The 17,411-nt window shown below is 46.3% G+C and overlaps 1 protein-coding gene across 5 annotated transcripts; it reads left to right on the plus strand.

Moving 5' to 3' along the window:
* Positions 1–116: 116 nt before the first annotated feature.
* LOC103182198 (BEN domain-containing protein 3) lies at positions 117–16,253 on the plus strand. 5 transcript variants are annotated; one of them, XM_042333515.1, is made up of 5 exons: positions 117–198; positions 1,123–1,200; positions 1,993–2,102; positions 4,134–4,357; positions 11,753–16,253. In XM_042333515.1, the coding sequence occupies exons 3-5, from the start codon at positions 2,000–2,002 to the stop codon at positions 13,943–13,945; spliced, it is 2,520 nt and encodes an 839-aa protein (XP_042189449.1). In that variant the 5' UTR covers positions 117–198; positions 1,123–1,200; positions 1,993–1,999; the 3' UTR covers positions 13,946–16,253. The 5 variants fall into 5 exon arrangements, with proteins under 5 accessions (XP_042189449.1, XP_042189451.1, XP_042189450.1 ...); XM_042333517.1 differs by lacking the exon at positions 1,123–1,200 and adding an exon at positions 1,280–1,318; XM_042333516.1 differs by lacking the exon at positions 1,123–1,200.
* Positions 16,254–17,411: the final 1,158 nt, after the last annotated feature.

Consider the following 17,411-nt stretch of genomic DNA (forward strand, 5'->3'; position numbering starts at 1 on the left):
GCCCTGCCATCCCTGCCCTCCCTGCCCTGCCAGCCCTGCCAGCCCTGCCCTGCCCTCCCTGCCAGCCCTGCCCTGCCCTCCCTGCCTCCCTGCCCTGCCCGCCCCCCGCTCCTGCCCCGCTACAGCTCTCAGGTATAGCGCAAAACACGCGCACACATAGACCGAGAGGGGAGAGAGGCGCAGAAACCCACCGCACAGGTAAGAGGGGAACACCACACAGCGCACAGACACACACCAAATCTTTTCTCTTTTTGTGTGTGTGTGGGTGTGTGTGTGTGTGGGTGTGTGTGTGGGGGTGTGTGTGAGGGGGTAGAGGTTAAAAAAAAAGGAGGAAAAACAAAAGAGTCTGTACAGTAGGGAGGAGGTTTCTCGTTGGGTGAGGACAGGACTCTTGCCCTCCTGGGCAGCTCGGGGTCATGGCGCCGGGCAGCCAGGGAGGCAAGGCAGGGCAGGCAAGGCAGGGAGGCAGGGCAGGGAGGCAGGGAGGCAGGGCAAGGCAGGGCAGGGCAGGGCAGGGAGGCGAGGCAGGGCAAGGCAGGGCAGGGAGGCAGGGCAGGGAGGCAGGGCAAGGCACGCAAGGCAGGGCAGGGAGGCAGGGCAAGGCAGGGCAGGGAGGCAGGGCAAGGCAGGCAGGGCAGGGCAGGCAGGACGTGTCCGGAGCCTGGCGCAATGTGTGTGTGTGTCCCCATGTTAGCACTCTCTGCACAGGGCTTCTTTTTAATCTCTTTAATAGTTATATATGTGGGGTCCCTCTCCCTCCCTCACCCAACCGCGGGCTCCCGAGTCATGTCATCTCTCTCCCTCCCTCTCTCCCTCCCTCCCTCTCCCCCTCGACCTCACCTCCTCCTCTTTCATGTTCAGAGGGGTATTAATGAGTGCAATGAGGAAGTGGAGTGGGGCTTTGGCGAGTTCTTCCTCTGAGTGTGAGTGTGTGGTGTGAGTGAGTGAGTGAGTGTGTGTGGAGTCACAGCGCCTCCGCAGGAGCCCAGTCAGTGAGACCAGAGAAACGTGAGACACACAGAGAGAGAGAGAGAGGGGGAGAGGAAAAACACTCACTGCCTTAAAATAGATTGGGATTGGTTTGACTGCACTCCAGTTGACCAGAGCTTCTCTCTTTCACAGATCCGCTTGAATCTGCGAGTTGCATTGATTGCACTTCATTGCAAACACCTTTCCAAGTCACGCTGTGATGTGGAAGTGGTAATGTTTATTATTTCTGCTCAGTAGTCAGCTTGTGTGACTTTTTTTTTAAAAAAAACTTTCCTTTTCTATCCCGCAGTTTTTATACTTGTTTCAAAACGTTGACCGAAAAAAAATGGTGAGAAGCAATTGGACCTCACCTCCTCACAGCGTCCCCTCTCTTGCTGGTTTAATTTTTGCTGCAAAGTTATACTTTTATGATATGATTGTGTTTTTCTATGCGTTTTGAGCAATTTGCTTACACAACACCTCTCAACATTCATAACAAAGGAAGGCAGTTTCATGGAAGAAGCCCCCACCCCCCCAACCCCCCACACTTTGTGTCACCAGTCCCCTTGAGAGAAAACAAATGGTTATTTGTGAGACATTATATTGCTGTGCAAATTGGCTGCTGTGCAAAGCAGCCAATAAACTTTTATACAAAACTTGTGAAGCGCTTTGAGACATTTTGATATGATAGGGAGCTTTGTCGAATGGAAGGATTATTTTAACATGCTTTAAAGATATTTTTTGTGAACAGAAACCTGTCATTTTTCAATGCTAGTTGAAAAAAGAAGAAAACGTCTTTATTCTGACAAGATTTTTTAAATATAAAAGTGAATAAGATTGGATTCAGCTCAGCCTTTTGTCTCCATCACCTCAATAGATTAAGATCTCGGGTACAGATTATTCCCTTAAACCCCAGGCAAAATTAGGCAAAATTCTGGGGAAACTTCTTTCAAATCGCTGTTTGAATGTATTGCATTGTACTTGTTTGTTCAATTTACTTTACTTATTTACTTTTAACTGTAGGTAGACAATGAACACTGGAGATCAAAATGACGAAGCTGAGTCCAGAACACCATTCATCATTAATAACTCCACTCTGGATAGGAAAAAACACATGGAAGGGGAAATACATGGTAAAGACCTGAATATCACTTTTAAATATTTGGAGCTTTTAGATTTAATAAAATCTTATTCTATTGAATCTCCAGAAATACTGTTGTGTTAAAGTGGAAGCCTTGTACCTATTATAGACACGTGGGTCAAATCAAAGGAAACTCAAAAGTTTCAGATAATCTCAGTGATGTAAGCTTATTTAACAACAAATGCACATGAACAACATGAGGGCAAGGTTTATGTCAGTGTCTTAGATTTTGCAGCACAAACTGTATCTTATTAGTGATATAAGTGAGAACTGATAACTTCTATTGTTTTCTGCACTAAAATTGTTTGTCCCATTGATTGCTAGACTGGCCAGCGCTTTAGTCACACTTTTGTACCCAGCATTCCTAAAAACCTGCATGATTTCCAATAGCAAACAGGACTAGAGATACTTTGTTCACTAAGTATTTTTTGCTCATTGCAATCTTGGCTGCAAGGTAAGGTTATCTCACTGGATGTCAGCCAGCACCAGATCCATGATCTACAAGGAGGAATTTGAGACATTTGGGAAGACTGAATGTCATGACTATAAATTTACACAGAAGCAGCCTTGAATGTCTGTTTAGTGCACACACCTAGCTATCAGTTCAACCTCCAAGGTTAAAAACGATTGATTTGGGGTATCTCTCTTGACATTGCAAAGGAGAGGATATTCGATGTTTGCAGTCACTTGAATGTATTTTTTGTAGTTAACTGAAAAGTTTACTGTGTTTTAGTAATTTTCCTAGGTTTTTCACCCTTCTGTCCTGAAGGCAGCTCTGTACACTCATCCTGGGGTACAGTAAGGGCAACCCTTTCAGATCTTGTTCAGATCGAGTCCTGTAGCTCAGTGGTTAGAACACTTGCTTTGCAAGTGAGAGGATCTGGCTTTGATTCCCAGCAGGGCAAAACATTGGGCAAGTTTTCTTACTCCACATGCCTGTTTTTCCTAGCAGTAAGTAGGAACCCAGTTTTTAGTTGACTGGTGGATTGCTTTTCCGAGGATAATAATTCCTTCCAAAAAAAATAATAATAATATGGTCATTCAATCCATGACTGCCTGTGGGACACTGCTGTGCGCAATTGGCTGCGGCGTTTTGACCATAAAATGCACAGTCAATTCACTTTACAGTATATTCTGTGAAGTGCTTCGGGACGTCTCGAAGATGTGATAAAGCGGTATATCAAATGCTAAGATTATTATTATTAATGTGTGAGCCCAAACTGTGACGTTGCATTGGGAACTTTGAACGAGGGCCATCACAGCCAAGCTTGTCTTGTCTTCATCTTCTATCCACAAAAGTGTACCTCCAGCAAGGACCTATAGAGAGCAAATAGGAGCAGGAACCCTGAATAAAGGTCCAGGGTGGTGCAATTTCCCATTGAGCCATTAGAAAAGGCCTTGGCACCTGGCTTCTCAGTTTAACATAAGCTTTTCAGAATCTTGAGTAGACAACATTTCCAACAGGTATAATAATAATTCTTGCATTTGATATGGCGTCTTATAACGTTGTTGAGTGCTTCATACAATATATTGTAAAGTGAAATAATATCTATCTACAAAAACTGGGATTTTGTAGAAATCAAGAGTTCCTTCCAATAATACAAAAATACACTTTAGAAACATAGGATCACAGGAACAGGAGGCTATTCAGACCATTGAGCCTGTTCCACCAGTTTGTTACATTTTGGCAGATTGTCCTTTCTCCCTCATATCTCTTAATACCTCTACTATCCAAGTCTGTCAATCTCCTAAACATATTGGTCACCAAGGGACCAGGGCATAACTTTTAGTTGTAGTAAATATTTAATGCACTGAGAACTCTTCTGAATTATTTCTGCTTTATCTACCGTAATGTAATAAATTTAGATTTATTGTAAAAGTCAGCCATCGTTTTCTTCATAGGAAGATGTAAAGAGCAGATGGAAACCTCAGTGCAGTAATGAATGCAACTGAGAAATCGTATGGCATGATGGTGGTTTTTTCTTGAAAAATTGGATTTGATGTTTTGTTCTTTCCCTTTCAGTGATGGAAGTTATTATTGATAAGGTCAAAGAAGAAATAAATATCCAAGAGGACTCTAAAGACATTCCCAGTCCAGCTAGACCTGCAGAGACGAGCGGGTTAGAATTACTGTACACCAGCATACAGGATGTAGCTAAACGAAAGCCGGTGCAGAATGGTTCCGGCGACATGACAACAGAGCACGAGGGTTCCTTCAACCACAAAAGAAGAAGAATTGCCTCTGAGGTAAATACTGCTCACAGTGTTTAAAATTGTAAAGTTCGCTCATCTTGGAACAATGCTTTGGTATCCTGCGTTACAAAGAAAACAGTTCTGCATTTTTAATTTTATGCTAAGGAACTTGAAAGAGGATGTCACTTGAGTGGTGTACTGTGTGTTAGAGTACTTGGGAACATAGGAGGAAGAGGATGGCAGATCTTTTAATCTCATTTCTCCACATTTTCTCCATGTTCCTTAATGCCCTCATTTAATAACAAATATATATAACAGCGTTGTTTTCAATTTATTTATCTAAAAATAGCACCCTTGTATCTCATTTGTTTCCAAGCAAATTATAGAAACAAAAGAACATTGAAATGTATGTTCAGACCATTATCCAGGACACATCTAGAGGAATTTCAATAACTTTCTCGCCCTAAGCCAACTCCAAACCCTATTCTCTCTGCTGCGTGAGGAGTTGACCCAGTTCCCTTTTGGATCCTTCATTGGGATTATTTGTGCCTGCATGACCTTGCAGCCTATTCCATACAAGTCTAGAAATGATTCCGTCACTTGAACCCCTGACTTCTAGCATATTACCGTGTCCTCTGCCTCTCCTGTGCTGACGTCTCCACATCCACTTTGTGATTCCCATCATCATTTTTAAAACCTTAGATCATGTCTCCCTCTTTCTCCCAATTGCTTCCAATGAGCAGCAGGGGTTGCAGGGAGCTGAGGCACAGGAAAAATTGTCCCGTTTCTCCACCTAGCCTCAAATGGCGGGAAGATGGCGGCTCCACTCAGAAGGTCAGCCACCTTGTGGTGAGTTTGTAAAACAAACCTTCCTTCCTAAGTGTACACAAAGGTGCTATTTTCAGATAAGTACAACATAAAAGGGGCCTTTTCTTTCACCTTGAAAGAAAGCTTTCAAGTGTCCAAACACTTTATATTTAATTTGCAGAAACAAAATTTCTTCAGTGTCTATTTCTGAGACGTACTGTAATTCATTTGTAAATATTTATGTTTCTATATTGATTAAAAAAAGGGATATCAGTGCTTGGAAATGAGACCCAGTGTCCTCATCTACCATTGCTATGTTAGGTGGAGCACAGCCATCTGTAGGGTAAAGTTCCCTTTGCTTTGCCCCGAAAAAAATGCCTTAGACCTAATCGGATATTAACATTGCCTACTGCATTAGCATGAATTGTTCCACTTCTTGCACCAGTCACCTTTCTGAACAAGAGTCATGAGCAGTATTGGGTGTAGGCTCTATACTCATTTTGAGATTGGCATGAGATTGAAACTGACAAAGAGATGAGACTTTCATTTCATTAGTCGGGATGGGACTAATTTTTCTTCCCCTCCCCTCCCGCTGAAACAGAATTCAGAGTTTATCATTATCAATTATCATCTGAAGTATCTTAGTAAAATCAAATGATATGATGCGAGCTCACTGCTTAGGCTGACACCCCTGTGCAGTGCTGAGAAAGTGCTGCATTGTCAGGGATGAGACATTAAACTGAGCTCCCGTCTTTCTGTTCAGATGAACGTTAAAGATCCCATGACACATTTCAAATGAAGAAGGGAGTTTCTCTCATTGTCTTGGTAATCAATGTTCCTCATAAATTGGTAATTCACTGTTTGTGGGATATTGCTATGCACAAATTGTTTGCCGCTTTGTTCTACAAATAAGCAATCAATACACCTTACAGCAACTACCCTGAAGCACTTTGAAATGGTTTGACATTGTATATCAAATGCATGGATTATTTTTATTATTTTATTGTTATATGGACAAACTCCTTGCCTTCTTCACCAACATATTGTATTTTTTAAAAAACGGAGTAAACTGCATAAATACTTGCTTACTTTGAATCAAATAAATCAATAAAGGAACAGGGCTTGTCTATATGCACTGGATATGATAGCCAATATGGGTTTATGAAGGGGAGGTCTTGCCAATCTAATTTACTGGTTTTCTTTGAAGGTGTGACAAGGGAGCTTGATAAGAGTAAGGCTGTGGATGTTGTATATCTGGATTTCAGTAAGGCCTTTGATACAGTTCCTCTTGAGAGGCTGGTACTGAAAGTAAAGAAAGCGGGCATCAGTGGAAATATATTACAATGGATACACAATTGGTTGACTGGAAGAACCCAGAGGGTGGTGAAGCAGGGAATGTCATCAGACTGGGAAGATGCTACCAGTGGAGTTCGACAAGGGTCTGTTTTGGGACCTCTTTTGTTTTAATATTTTTATAAATAATCTGGAACTAGGAATCGCAAGCACAGTGGCTAAATTTGCAAATGACACCAAGCTAATGAAGGTGGTAGATTGCGAAGCTGACCAAGATAGGTTACAGGAGGATTTGAACATACTTGGGAATTGGGCAGATCGGTGGCAGATGAAATTCAATGTGGAGAAATGTAAAGTACTTCACATGGGGACAAAAAATCCTGGAAGGGACTGTTATTTGAACGGAAGGAAAATAATATATATGGAAAATGTAAAGGACCTGGGGGTCCTGATTGACAATAAATTGAAGCTCTCCTAACAATGCTCTATGGCAAAGCAGATGTTGGGATGTATCAAAAGATCAATAGCAAGCCGAAATAGTGAGGTAATCCTGCCACTGTATAAACCATTGGTGAGACCATACTTATAGTACTGTGTACAGTTCTGGTCACCGTAGTACGAAAAGGATATTGGAGAAATCGAGAAGATACAGACGAGGGCAACCAAAATGATTGAGGGAATGGAAGAGGACTGGACTATGAAGAGCGACTAAGTAAATTGGGCATTTTCATGCTGAAAAAGGAGATTGAGAGGCGACATGATTGCTGCCTTTAAGATTCTAAAGGGGCAAGATAATATAGACAGGCTATTTCAACTTGTCCAGAATAGTAAAACCAGAGGACACAGTCTGCAATTGAAGTGGGGTAAATTCAGAACAAATCTACACAAACACTATTTCAGTGAGTGAATAGTCATCCTGTGGCACAGACTCCCTATAATAATAATAATAATAATAATAATAATAATAATAATCCTTGCATTTGATATGGCGCTTTTCATGTCGGGAGGACGTCCCAAAGCGCTTCACAGAGCACACTGTAAAATGAATTGACTGTATATTTGTGGGTGAACGCGGCAGCCAATTGCGCACAGCAGTGTCCCACAAACAGCCGTAGATTGAAAATGACCAATTTATTATTGTTTTTGGTTTTGGAGGGATTATAATAGGCGTGTGGAGTAAGGAAACTTGCCCAAGGTTTCGCCCTGCCTGGAATTGAACTCAGGTCTCTCACTTGCAAAGCGAGTGCTCTAACCACTGAGCTACAGGACTCCCTAGGAAGATAGTTGAAATAGAAAGTGTTGATTCTTTTAAACACAGGTTAGATAGTTTTATTTTAGGAAATAACATTATGGGATACATAGGTAGTTTGGGACATATGTGCATGCGACCTGGAAGGCGAACAAGATGGACCTTGGTCTTTTTTCGTCTAGCAGTTCTTATGTTCTTATGATACAGCTGTAGCAATCGGCATGTGATAGACACCCATCATTTTTTTTCAATTGCCACTAGTAGCCACCAAATGTTGAGAAAAGTCACACAAAAGAGGTGTTAATATTGCAAAACAAAGGAGAGGAAGGAATTCCCCCCCCCCCACCCTTTGTTGGAATTTCCCTCCCTTTGTTTTGCATTATTAATATCTCTTTTCCCCAGTTTCGTTGGATTGCCCCCCTTTGTTTTGCATCATTAACAGCTCTTTAACCCATCATCCTCTGTCCTCTACCCCATTTTCTCATTTGTCTTCCTTGTCCTGCCTCCCCCCTCTCTGTTGGTCTTTAAAAGCCTCTCCCAACATGCCCTAGTTCTGATGAAGGGTCGTGGACCCGAAACGTTGACTTACTTTCCTTTCTTCATAGATGCTGCCTGACCTGCTGGGTGTTCCCAGTGATTTTTGTTTTTTTATGAAATTGATTGTGTCAGTTTATTGAAGGCCAGTGTACCTAATGACCATAATTGTGGGAGCACAATGTGGAACCCATATCTGGTGCATACAGGCAAGTCATGCTTCTGTGCAGCATCTATTTGTAGACCCAAAAAGGATACAAGGACTCTTCATATGAAGTTGGGGCACAGGGATGAAGCTTGTGCACTCAAATTTATACAGCAGGAGAAGCCGGAATGGGTTCCGTCTATTGACCTGATTCAGAATATGGAAAACTGGCAATTATATGCACGGATCAATGCTTGTAGAGCAATTGGGAGATTCTTTCCCCCCCTCTCTCTCTCTGATGATCCTGGGCTTGCTTGTTTAATTTCCATGTACAGTGTTTGAAGTCTGCTTGTACACAACAACAACAACAACAAAATTACATTTATAGAGCGCCTTGCATGTTGGGAGGACGTCCCAAAGCACTGAACAGTCAGGTGTTGGGGCCCGAGCATGGGGGAGGAGTGGTGTAGGGGTGAGGGAAGGCAGAGAGGTGGGAGGGAGACCAAAGGCACGGTCAAAGAGAAGGGCCTTGAGATCAGCCTTGAAGGAGGCAAGGGAGGAAGCGAGGTGAAGGGATCGTGAGGTGGAGTTACAGAGTGTGGGGGCAGAGAGGCTGAAAGCCCGGCCACCGATGGTAGGGCGGGTCGGTGGGAGACATGGAGCAGGCTGGAGCCTGATGAACAGAGGGAGCGAGCAGGTTGGTAGGGAGTCAGCAGGTCAGAGAGGTAGGAGGGGGCAAGGCCATGGATGGCCTTAAAGATGAGGATGAGGATCTTGAACTCGATCCTCTGGGGGATGGGGAGCCAGTGGAGTCGGGCGAGGGTGGGAGTGATGGGGTCACGGAGCCTGGTGCGTGAGAGTACACAAGCTGTAGAGTTTTGGATGACTTGCAGCTTGTGCAGTGAAGAGTTGGGAAGGCCGATGAGGAGGGAGTTCCCGTAATCAAGTCTTGAGGTGACAAATGCATGGGTGAGGGTTTGGGCAGCCTGAGGGGTGAGGCAGTGGTGGAGTCTGGCAATATTGCGGAGATGGTGGTAGGCAGTGCCAGTCATGGCGCGGATGTGGGGGAGAAAGGACAGTTCAGGGTCAAACAAGTCACCCAGGTTCCTGACCGGCTTAGTGAGGTTGAGTGTGCAGTCGTGGAGGCTGATGCTGCCAGCACCTGAGCTGCGGAGGCACTGGCACGAGCCAATCAGGAGGGCCTCGGTCTTGCTGACATTGAGTTGGAGAAAGTTGGCCCTCGTCCAGGACTTGATGTCGTACAGGCAGTCGGTCAGGACACCATTAGTCCTGGAGTTGAGGGTGGAGGCAGAGAGTTTGAGTTGGGTGTCATCCGCATACATGTGGAAGCTTATCCCATGTCTGCGGATGATGTCACCAAGGCAGTGCATGTAGAGGGTGAAGAGGAGGGGACTGAGGACAGAGCCCTGAGGAACACCGGACGAGACAGTGCAGGGGCTGGAGGAGAAGCCGTTTGCCGCGATGAAGTGGAGGCAGTGTGAAAGGGAGGACCTGAACCAGTCAAGGACAGAACCTTGAAGGTTGAGGTGGGAGGAGAGGCGGTGGAGGAGGATTGAGTAGGCTATGGTATTAAAGGCAGCGGAGAGGTCGAGGAGGACGAGGAGGCAGAGGGAGCCCTGGTCACACATGGTCAGGATGTTGTTTGTGACCTTGACCAGATCTGTTTTTGTGCTGTGGGCAGCACGGAAACCCAATTGGAGGGGTTCCTGGAGGGAGTGAGAGGAGAGGAAAGAGCGAAGCTGGGAGGCAACGGCTCTCTCAAGGACCTTGGATAGGAAGGGAAGACTTGAGATGGGCCGGTAGCTGGATAGCTGTGATGGGTCGAGGGAAGGTTTCTTCAAAGTGGGGGTGGGGGTGATAGTGGCTGTTTTGAGGGGGGAAGGAACAGTGCCAGATGACAGGGAGAGGTTAGTGGAAGTTGGGAGGGCAGTGGCAGCTGAGAGGATTCCCTCAATTTTGGACTCGAGGAAGTCCAGCATTTTCTCGCAGTGAGAGTCAGAGGAAAGTATCTGCGAGGTGTGTCAGGGAGGGCAGAGGAGCCGGTTGGTGGTGGAGAACAGGAGCCTGGGGTTGCCCTTTGCCTCCAGGATTAACCTGGAGTAGAAGGATGATTTGGCTGAGGCGAGAGTGGAGCGGTAGTTCTTGATGAGGTACAGCCAAATGTGTTGGTGGACCATTAGACCGAATTTGAGCCAAGTGCGTTCGGCAGACCGCACCTGGCCCTTAAGCAAGCGGAGGTGGCTGGTGAACCAGGGTGAGGATCGGGAATAGGAGGCAGTTCGGGAGGTGAGGGGGACAAGGACGTCGAGTGTGGTGGAGAGGGTGCTGTGGAGAAGAGTGAGTGCAGCGAGTGGGTGGTTGCGAGAGGTGGGCTAGACGGGGAGGTATGACAGCTTCTTTGATGTGAGACACTGACTCAGGCAATGTAAATGGCGGTGTTGAGATCGATTAAAGAAAAGGATGAAACTAATTCAGAAAGATATTTAAGATTGGTGCAGTCACAAATGAACAGGCTTTAGCACATAATATTCTTTGCTGTGAATTGAGAGAAACCCGCTCTTCATCAGAATTTGGTTTTTTTCTGTCGGTCATTGTAACTCGGCTGGACGTAATTACCACTCTTGCCTCCGGCAGCTCGTCTATCTGTTGTTTCTTGTTTCAATTTGTGTTCAGCTCTTCTCACACACAGTCCCATTGCTTTAGCCTCCCGCGGGGTCTTTTCCTGGCTGAGACCCATTCCATCACTTTCCTTCTCTTTTCCAGGATATCAGTCTTCAGCCACACGCTGCTTGTCACATTTCTCTGACTACAATCTGTCATGTGCCATCGGATAAAAGCAGCAATTGTTTTGATTGTGTTTTGGGGGGAAGTAACGTGCAGGGTATGCAAACTGATATGTCATTAGTGAGTCCAGCAGGCACCTGGATGTGGGAAGAGCCAGGACACTGGAATGCCTTGGACACTGATCCCCTGCCAGATCCCAGGAGCCTGCTTTGACAGCAGCCCAACTGCACAGAAATTGGAAATAAAATTGGTATCTAAGCAGAGTTTGAGTGGGTCAGAGCAAGGCATATCCACATAGCTACAGTGTTCCCTCATTGAAATTTTCGTACATTAAATCACATCAATGAGATTTTCCTTTATATAAAGGTAACAAAGGATTGCTACTTCTAGTGATCAATGTGTGATAGTGCCCCCTCCTCCAAATAACTCTGCCATTGCATACATGTCCTAGGATGGGGACATTACATTTTAAAGCAAATTTAGCAAACTAACTTAACTTAATAATCTTTCGTTGCATTATTAAGATGCATCTCCTGCATTGAAAGTGTGCATGTTTTAACATTTTATGGGTGTGTTTGTAAGTCTGAAGAACATAGACTCTGTAGTATCTTTTCAGAGAAACGCAGAGTGTGCTGGCAGAGCTGAGGACGGCAGCGTGGGTTTGGCAGTGGAAGGCAAGGAGCTGGCCGAGGAGAGGATGGTGCCCTCGTACCGGAAGCCACTGTATGGTATCTCTCACAAGATATCGGACCGGAGAAGTGTCCAGGCTGCCGATCAGCCGGGGCCACTCGAGGGTCCTGAGAGAAGCTACGTCAACAATTTCTTTCAGCAGCGAGACAGCCCCAAGAATTACTCAGGCGTTCTGGTGTCTCATGCCTCTGGCAGCGATCCCACTCTCTACTCGCTGATCCACAAGATGCTCTTCACCCTGAACACCCTGAACTCCAGCATGATGCAGCTGCACAGCAAGATCGACCTCCTGTCACTGGAGGTGAGCCGGGTCAAGAAGCACGTGAATCCCGGGGAGTCTGTGGTAGAGTTCCTGCCGCCCCCCGAGTACCAGCTGAACAATGCGGAGCTGAAGCAGGTGCTGGAGCAGAGCTCCTCGGCCGGGGACTTTGCCTGCCGGCTCCTGGTGCAGCTCTTCCCAGAACTCTTCACTGAGGATGAGGTGGGAGGTGGCTGTCAAGCCTGTGGCTCGGTGTCCAAGAGGAAGTTGGATTCGCTGCACCTGCAGCTGCTGCGTAACTATGTGGAGGTGTGTTACCCTGCGGCCAAGAGCAGCGGGCTCTGGCAGGTCGAGTGCTTGCCCCAGATCAGCGACCTCTTCAACAGGTTCTGGGCCCAGAAGGAGATGGAGAACAGCCACCAGAACGTCGAAGCAGGCAACTTTTATGAAGCTGAACGTGTGGCAGAGCGGAACTACGTGGACGAGAGCGCACAGGACGAGGGGCTGGACTCCTCCAGCAGCGTGGCCTCGGACCTGGTGCCGGACATCCAGGAGATCGGCGAGTACCTGGAGGAGGCCGGGTCTCCCGGGGAGTTCTCGGTGCTACTGCTCCACAGGCTGTTCCCGGAGCTCTTCGACCTGAGGCGGCTGGCGGCCCAACACACCTGCTACGGGGCCAATGAGAAGCAGGCGCTTGATACCCAGAGGCTGCAGTTGATCCGCAAGTACACGGAGATCTACTTCCCGGAGGTGCAAGCTGACGAGGCCTGGCTCCAGCAGTGCGTCCACACGCTGGACGAGGAGCTGGCCAGCATCGGGCTGGACGGTAGCGAGACCGAGGCATTTCCTGGCGACAGCTATTGCTCCTCCTCCAACGCCTCCTCCGCGCTCGGGAGTAACGATGGCGCCGACCTGGACAAGTCGACGAGGAAGTCCAAGAAGATCTGGCTCATCCCCGTGGATTTCAACTGCGTCATGATCACCCCCCCGGACTTCGAAGTGCCTTGCCCCGAGCACGTGCTGGGTAAACACCAGCTCAAGAACATTTACGAGAGCAGCCTGTCCATCGGGAACTTTGCCTCCCGGCTGCTGGTGAAGCTGTTCCCGGAGCTCTTCACTACGGAAAACCTGAGGAAGCAATACAACTGCAGCGGCTCACTGGGCAAGAAGCCGCTCGATCCGGTGCGGTTAAAGCTGATCCGGCACTACGTGCAGCTGATGTACTCCAGGGCCAAGTGTGACAAGGTGTGGAATCAGGAGTTTGTGTCCAAACTGGACGAGCGGTGCCGGCGCAGGGACACGGAGCAGAGGCGTGTGTATCAGCAGCAGAGGAAGAAGTGCACGGTCAGCACGGACAGGGAGGAGCCCACAACCTCAAACTTACAGCCCGAGCTCCCCAAAAAGGAGCTGGTGCTGCTCGCGACGGAAAAGGCCGACCGGTATAACAAGAACTTCAGCAAGCTGGAACTCAGCAACGTGACCATCCCCCAGCTCAATTTCCCGGTTCCGTCCAAACACCTCCTGACCACCAAGGAGCTGAAGGAGATCGTGCAGGACAGCTTGTCCATCGGCAACTTTGCGGCACGGCTTCTCGTCAGGATCTTTCCCGAACTGTTCACTTCTGAAAATCTCCGGCTGCAGTACAACCACTCAGGGGCGTGTAACAAGAAGCAGCTGGATCCCGTCCGGCTCCGGCTGATTCGACACTACGTGGAAGCGGTTTATCCTCGAGCCAGGAGCGACCAGGTCTGGCACCTGGAGTGCATCCCGAGCATCGACGAGAGGTGCCGGCGGCCAGACAGGAGGAAGTCAAAGCTACAGGGAAAGGCTGAGAATAAAAAAAATGGACGAGTCTCTTAGCCATCGGTATAAATAACTGAGATAACCTTTAAAGGGGTTTATCATGTATTTGGCATTATTATATAAGTTTATCTCAGAGGATAGACGAGCTTTAAAATAATTTTTTTAAAAAAAAGTAAAATATAGGAATTCTCTAAGGTACCAATTGAAAAAGAATACTTTTGCAGTTCTCATCTGTCGCTTTGTGCTGTGCCATTTGATAGTCCAATTTCAAGAGTTGAACTCGTGGTTTGAAAGTACTGGAGATACGTCTGCAAAGGAGTGAGGGAAAGGTTTGAACACCATTTGCCTAATTTTCGCTAATTACTGTCGGACCATTCTTCTACAGAGAATTTGAGAGACAATTGGTAGCATTTAGAAGGTCATTGTGGATTCCTGGCTTTACAGACTACTGACGTGAGGAAGTATCCAAAAGCTGGAGGTGGGGAATGAGGAAATACAATATGTGGCACATTTAAGAGTCTCAACTTCACCTGTCACCACAGTTTCTTTGCTTCACTGATCGTATCTTGTGCTTAATTATATAAAAACTCTGTCAACATCTGATTCGTAATGCCATCAAAATTGGTGCTAAACCTCCTTAAAATGAGTGAATTGGAGTAGAGGTTTTCTTTTGAGATTGTGTCAAATTAAATTCTGTTACAGTTACATAGCTAAAGTTTGTCTTTATTCTTTAGCCTCTTGAACTGTGGTGACATTTTCTTTAACATGTGAGACACTTTTTTTTTGTGATAGATCCTTTTAAATTAGCTATAAAGTGGATGTTACAGAAGGGCGTTGCCATGTGTTTGCTTCATGCTGTTACTTCTGAGATCTGGGTTCACATCGAGTCCAGACAGAAGAAACAGACTTGCTTCTTATGGTATCCACACATAAGCCCTGGTCTAGAGGGTAAGTAGGTGACTTGAACCTGGAGTTTGCTTACACACCGACTGCTCACTGGGAGAGGTGTGACAGCAGCAAGAGGTGTCCATCCTTCATGGAAGTTCTGCTTCTATTCCTCACCCCTGAACCCCTACCTACTCCACACGCTGTGGAGAAAGGCAAACCCATACCTTACTGCCTGCTAGTACTTTACCTTAGTGCTCAAACTGTGAACAAATAAAACTTTATAGTAAAGTGGTTTAGTGGGATTGCTGACGTCCATTTTCAGGGTGAGATGCATACGTTATCTTCTTACCAAATTTGTTTTTACCAGATTATTCTTGTGAGAGCAGAGTATCTTTTTACATAGAGATTGTAAGAATCCATTGTTTCATGCAGCTTACAGTAAGTGAGAGAATCTGGGCTCCTCTTTGTGGAGCAAAAAACTCACACAAGGTTTTTTTCTGCAACGCAGCAGCAGAAGGCTTCAAGTGATGGTGGTAGCGGGGTGGGGGGAGTGGATAGGGGAAGCTGGGGGTGGGGGCAGGAAATGGGGCCGAGTGGCAGTCCTGAACTTGGGTCTCTTGCGAACCAAACTAGTCAATGACCAACTTCAAGGGACTTTGGTGTCCTTTAAACTTTAAGAAAAAATTCTAACATAGAAAAAAATATTTTGAAGAAGAGTTTACTAAATACTGTGATTGTTATGCTGCTTGGAATTTTCCCAGACTACTTTGTAGGTTTATATAGTAGTGGAAATATGTTTGCTTGAAATGAGGTATGAAGAATGAACCAATTAAAAAAAAATACAAAATTATTACATACCAAAGTTAACAACTGTATACCAACATTTGTTAGAATTAAAGCAAAATAGTGCAGATGCTGGAAATCTGAAATAAAAACAGAAGTTGCTGGGAACACTCAGCAACTCACGCAGCATCTGTAGAGACAGGAAAATCAGTTAATGTTTCAGGTCGATGACCTTTCGTCAGAACTGTTCTGATGAAGGATTATCGACCTGAAATGTTTGTTACAACTAAATGGAAAATGTTTAAAAATGCTTTCGCTATATTAAAAAATATTACAATTGGAATGAAATTTCATTTGTTCATCTGATTTCCTCCGCCGATTTGAGATTTTCAATTCGATATAACTTCGGGCTTCAGTGAGATTGAATTTTATTTCAACACATTGCTTCGTATGTTAATTGATTTCAACAAACCTGTGTAAATAACGTTTTTAATAGTTTTGATCCATATTAACACACAAGTGTATGAACAAGTACAATTTAATTTGAATGTTTTCTTTGGGATCTGTTAATGTTGATGCCAAAGTTTTTCATCTGAGCGGAGAAATGAGTATGAGAATGCAACACCTTCACCTCAACGTTAAGATAAACTGCTGTTTTCTTTGTAGAACTCATTAAACTCTTGTATTATTGGTAGCATTTTGTGTGGGGCATTTTGTAAGTTTGCCTGGCTCAGTGTGTAGCACTCTCACCACTGAATCAGAAGGTTGTAAGTACAAGCTCCACATCAGGACCTCAACCTTCATGGTTCTGTTCTTGAATGGTTCAGATCCTACTTCTCACACCGTCGACTTTATCTCCACAAATGGCTTCTCCTCTAGTCCCCACACCGTCTTGTGCGGTGTTCCTCAGAGCTCTCGCCTTGGTCCCCTCCTCTTCAATATCTATGGGCTCCCTCTTGGTGACATCATGCGCAGACATGGGGTCAACATGTATGTTGATGACACCCAACTCTACCTCTCTGCCTCCACCCTCGACTCCAGACCCACTGCTGTACTGACAGAATGTCTGTCAGACACCAAGTCCTGAATGAGAGCTAATATTCTACAGCTGAACATCAACAAGACGGAGGCTCTCCTGATTGGCTCCCGTCAGCACCTCCACACCTCAGGCGCCATCAGCATCACCATCCATGGATGCACACTCCACCTCACTGAGCCCGTCTGGAATCTTGGGGTCTTGTTTAACCCTCAAATGACCTTTCTACCCCAATCCATACCATGACCTGCTCTGCCGTTCCTTACCTCTGCAACATCGCCCGGCTCCGCCACTGTCTCAGGCCGCCGAGACCCTCATACACGGTTTCATAACATCCAGGCTCGATTATGCAATCTCCTTGCTGTCGGCCTCCCCGCCTCCTCCTTCCATAGGCTGCAGATCATCCAGAATTCTGCATCCCGTGTCCTCTCCTGCAATTGGCTCCGCGACCCCATCACTCCCATCCTCGCCCGACTCTACTGGCTTCCCATCACACAGAGGATACAGTTCAAGATCCTGGTCCTCACTTTCAAAGCCCTCCATGGCATTACTTACCTCTGCGCCTCCTAACTCCCTACCAACCTGCCCATTCCCTCTGCTAAACGGCCTCCGGCCTGCTTCATGTCCCCGGTCTCGCCCGTTACTCCATTGGCAGCGGGCTTTCAGCCACTGTACCCCCACCCTCTGGAACTCCATCCCCCAGTCCCTCCACCTCGCCCCCTCCCTTGCCTCCTTCAAGATCGGTCTCAAGATCCTCTTCGATCGTGCCTTTGGTCACCCTCCTTTCCCCCACCCCCCAATCCCAACTCTCAGGTC

The sequence above is a fragment of the Callorhinchus milii genome, unplaced genomic scaffold (genome assembly GCF_018977255.1).
Source record: "Callorhinchus milii isolate IMCB2004 unplaced genomic scaffold, IMCB_Cmil_1.0 Scaffold3, whole genome shotgun sequence".
NCBI lineage: Eukaryota > Metazoa > Chordata > Chondrichthyes > Chimaeriformes > Callorhinchidae > Callorhinchus > Callorhinchus milii.

Bases quoted from the DNA above. Each gene is read 5' to 3' on its own strand.
- LOC103182198 (XM_042333515.1), top strand. From the start codon at position 2,000: ATGAACACTGGAGATCAAAATGACGAAGCTGAGTCCAGAACACCATTC. The intron at 2,103-4,133 runs GTAAAGACCTGA...TTTCCCTTTCAG, and splicing joins CATGGAAGGGGAAATACATG to TGATGGAAGTTATTATTGAT. The intron at 4,358-11,752 runs GTAAATACTGCT...GTATCTTTTCAG, and splicing joins GAAGAAGAATTGCCTCTGAG to AGAAACGCAGAGTGTGCTGG.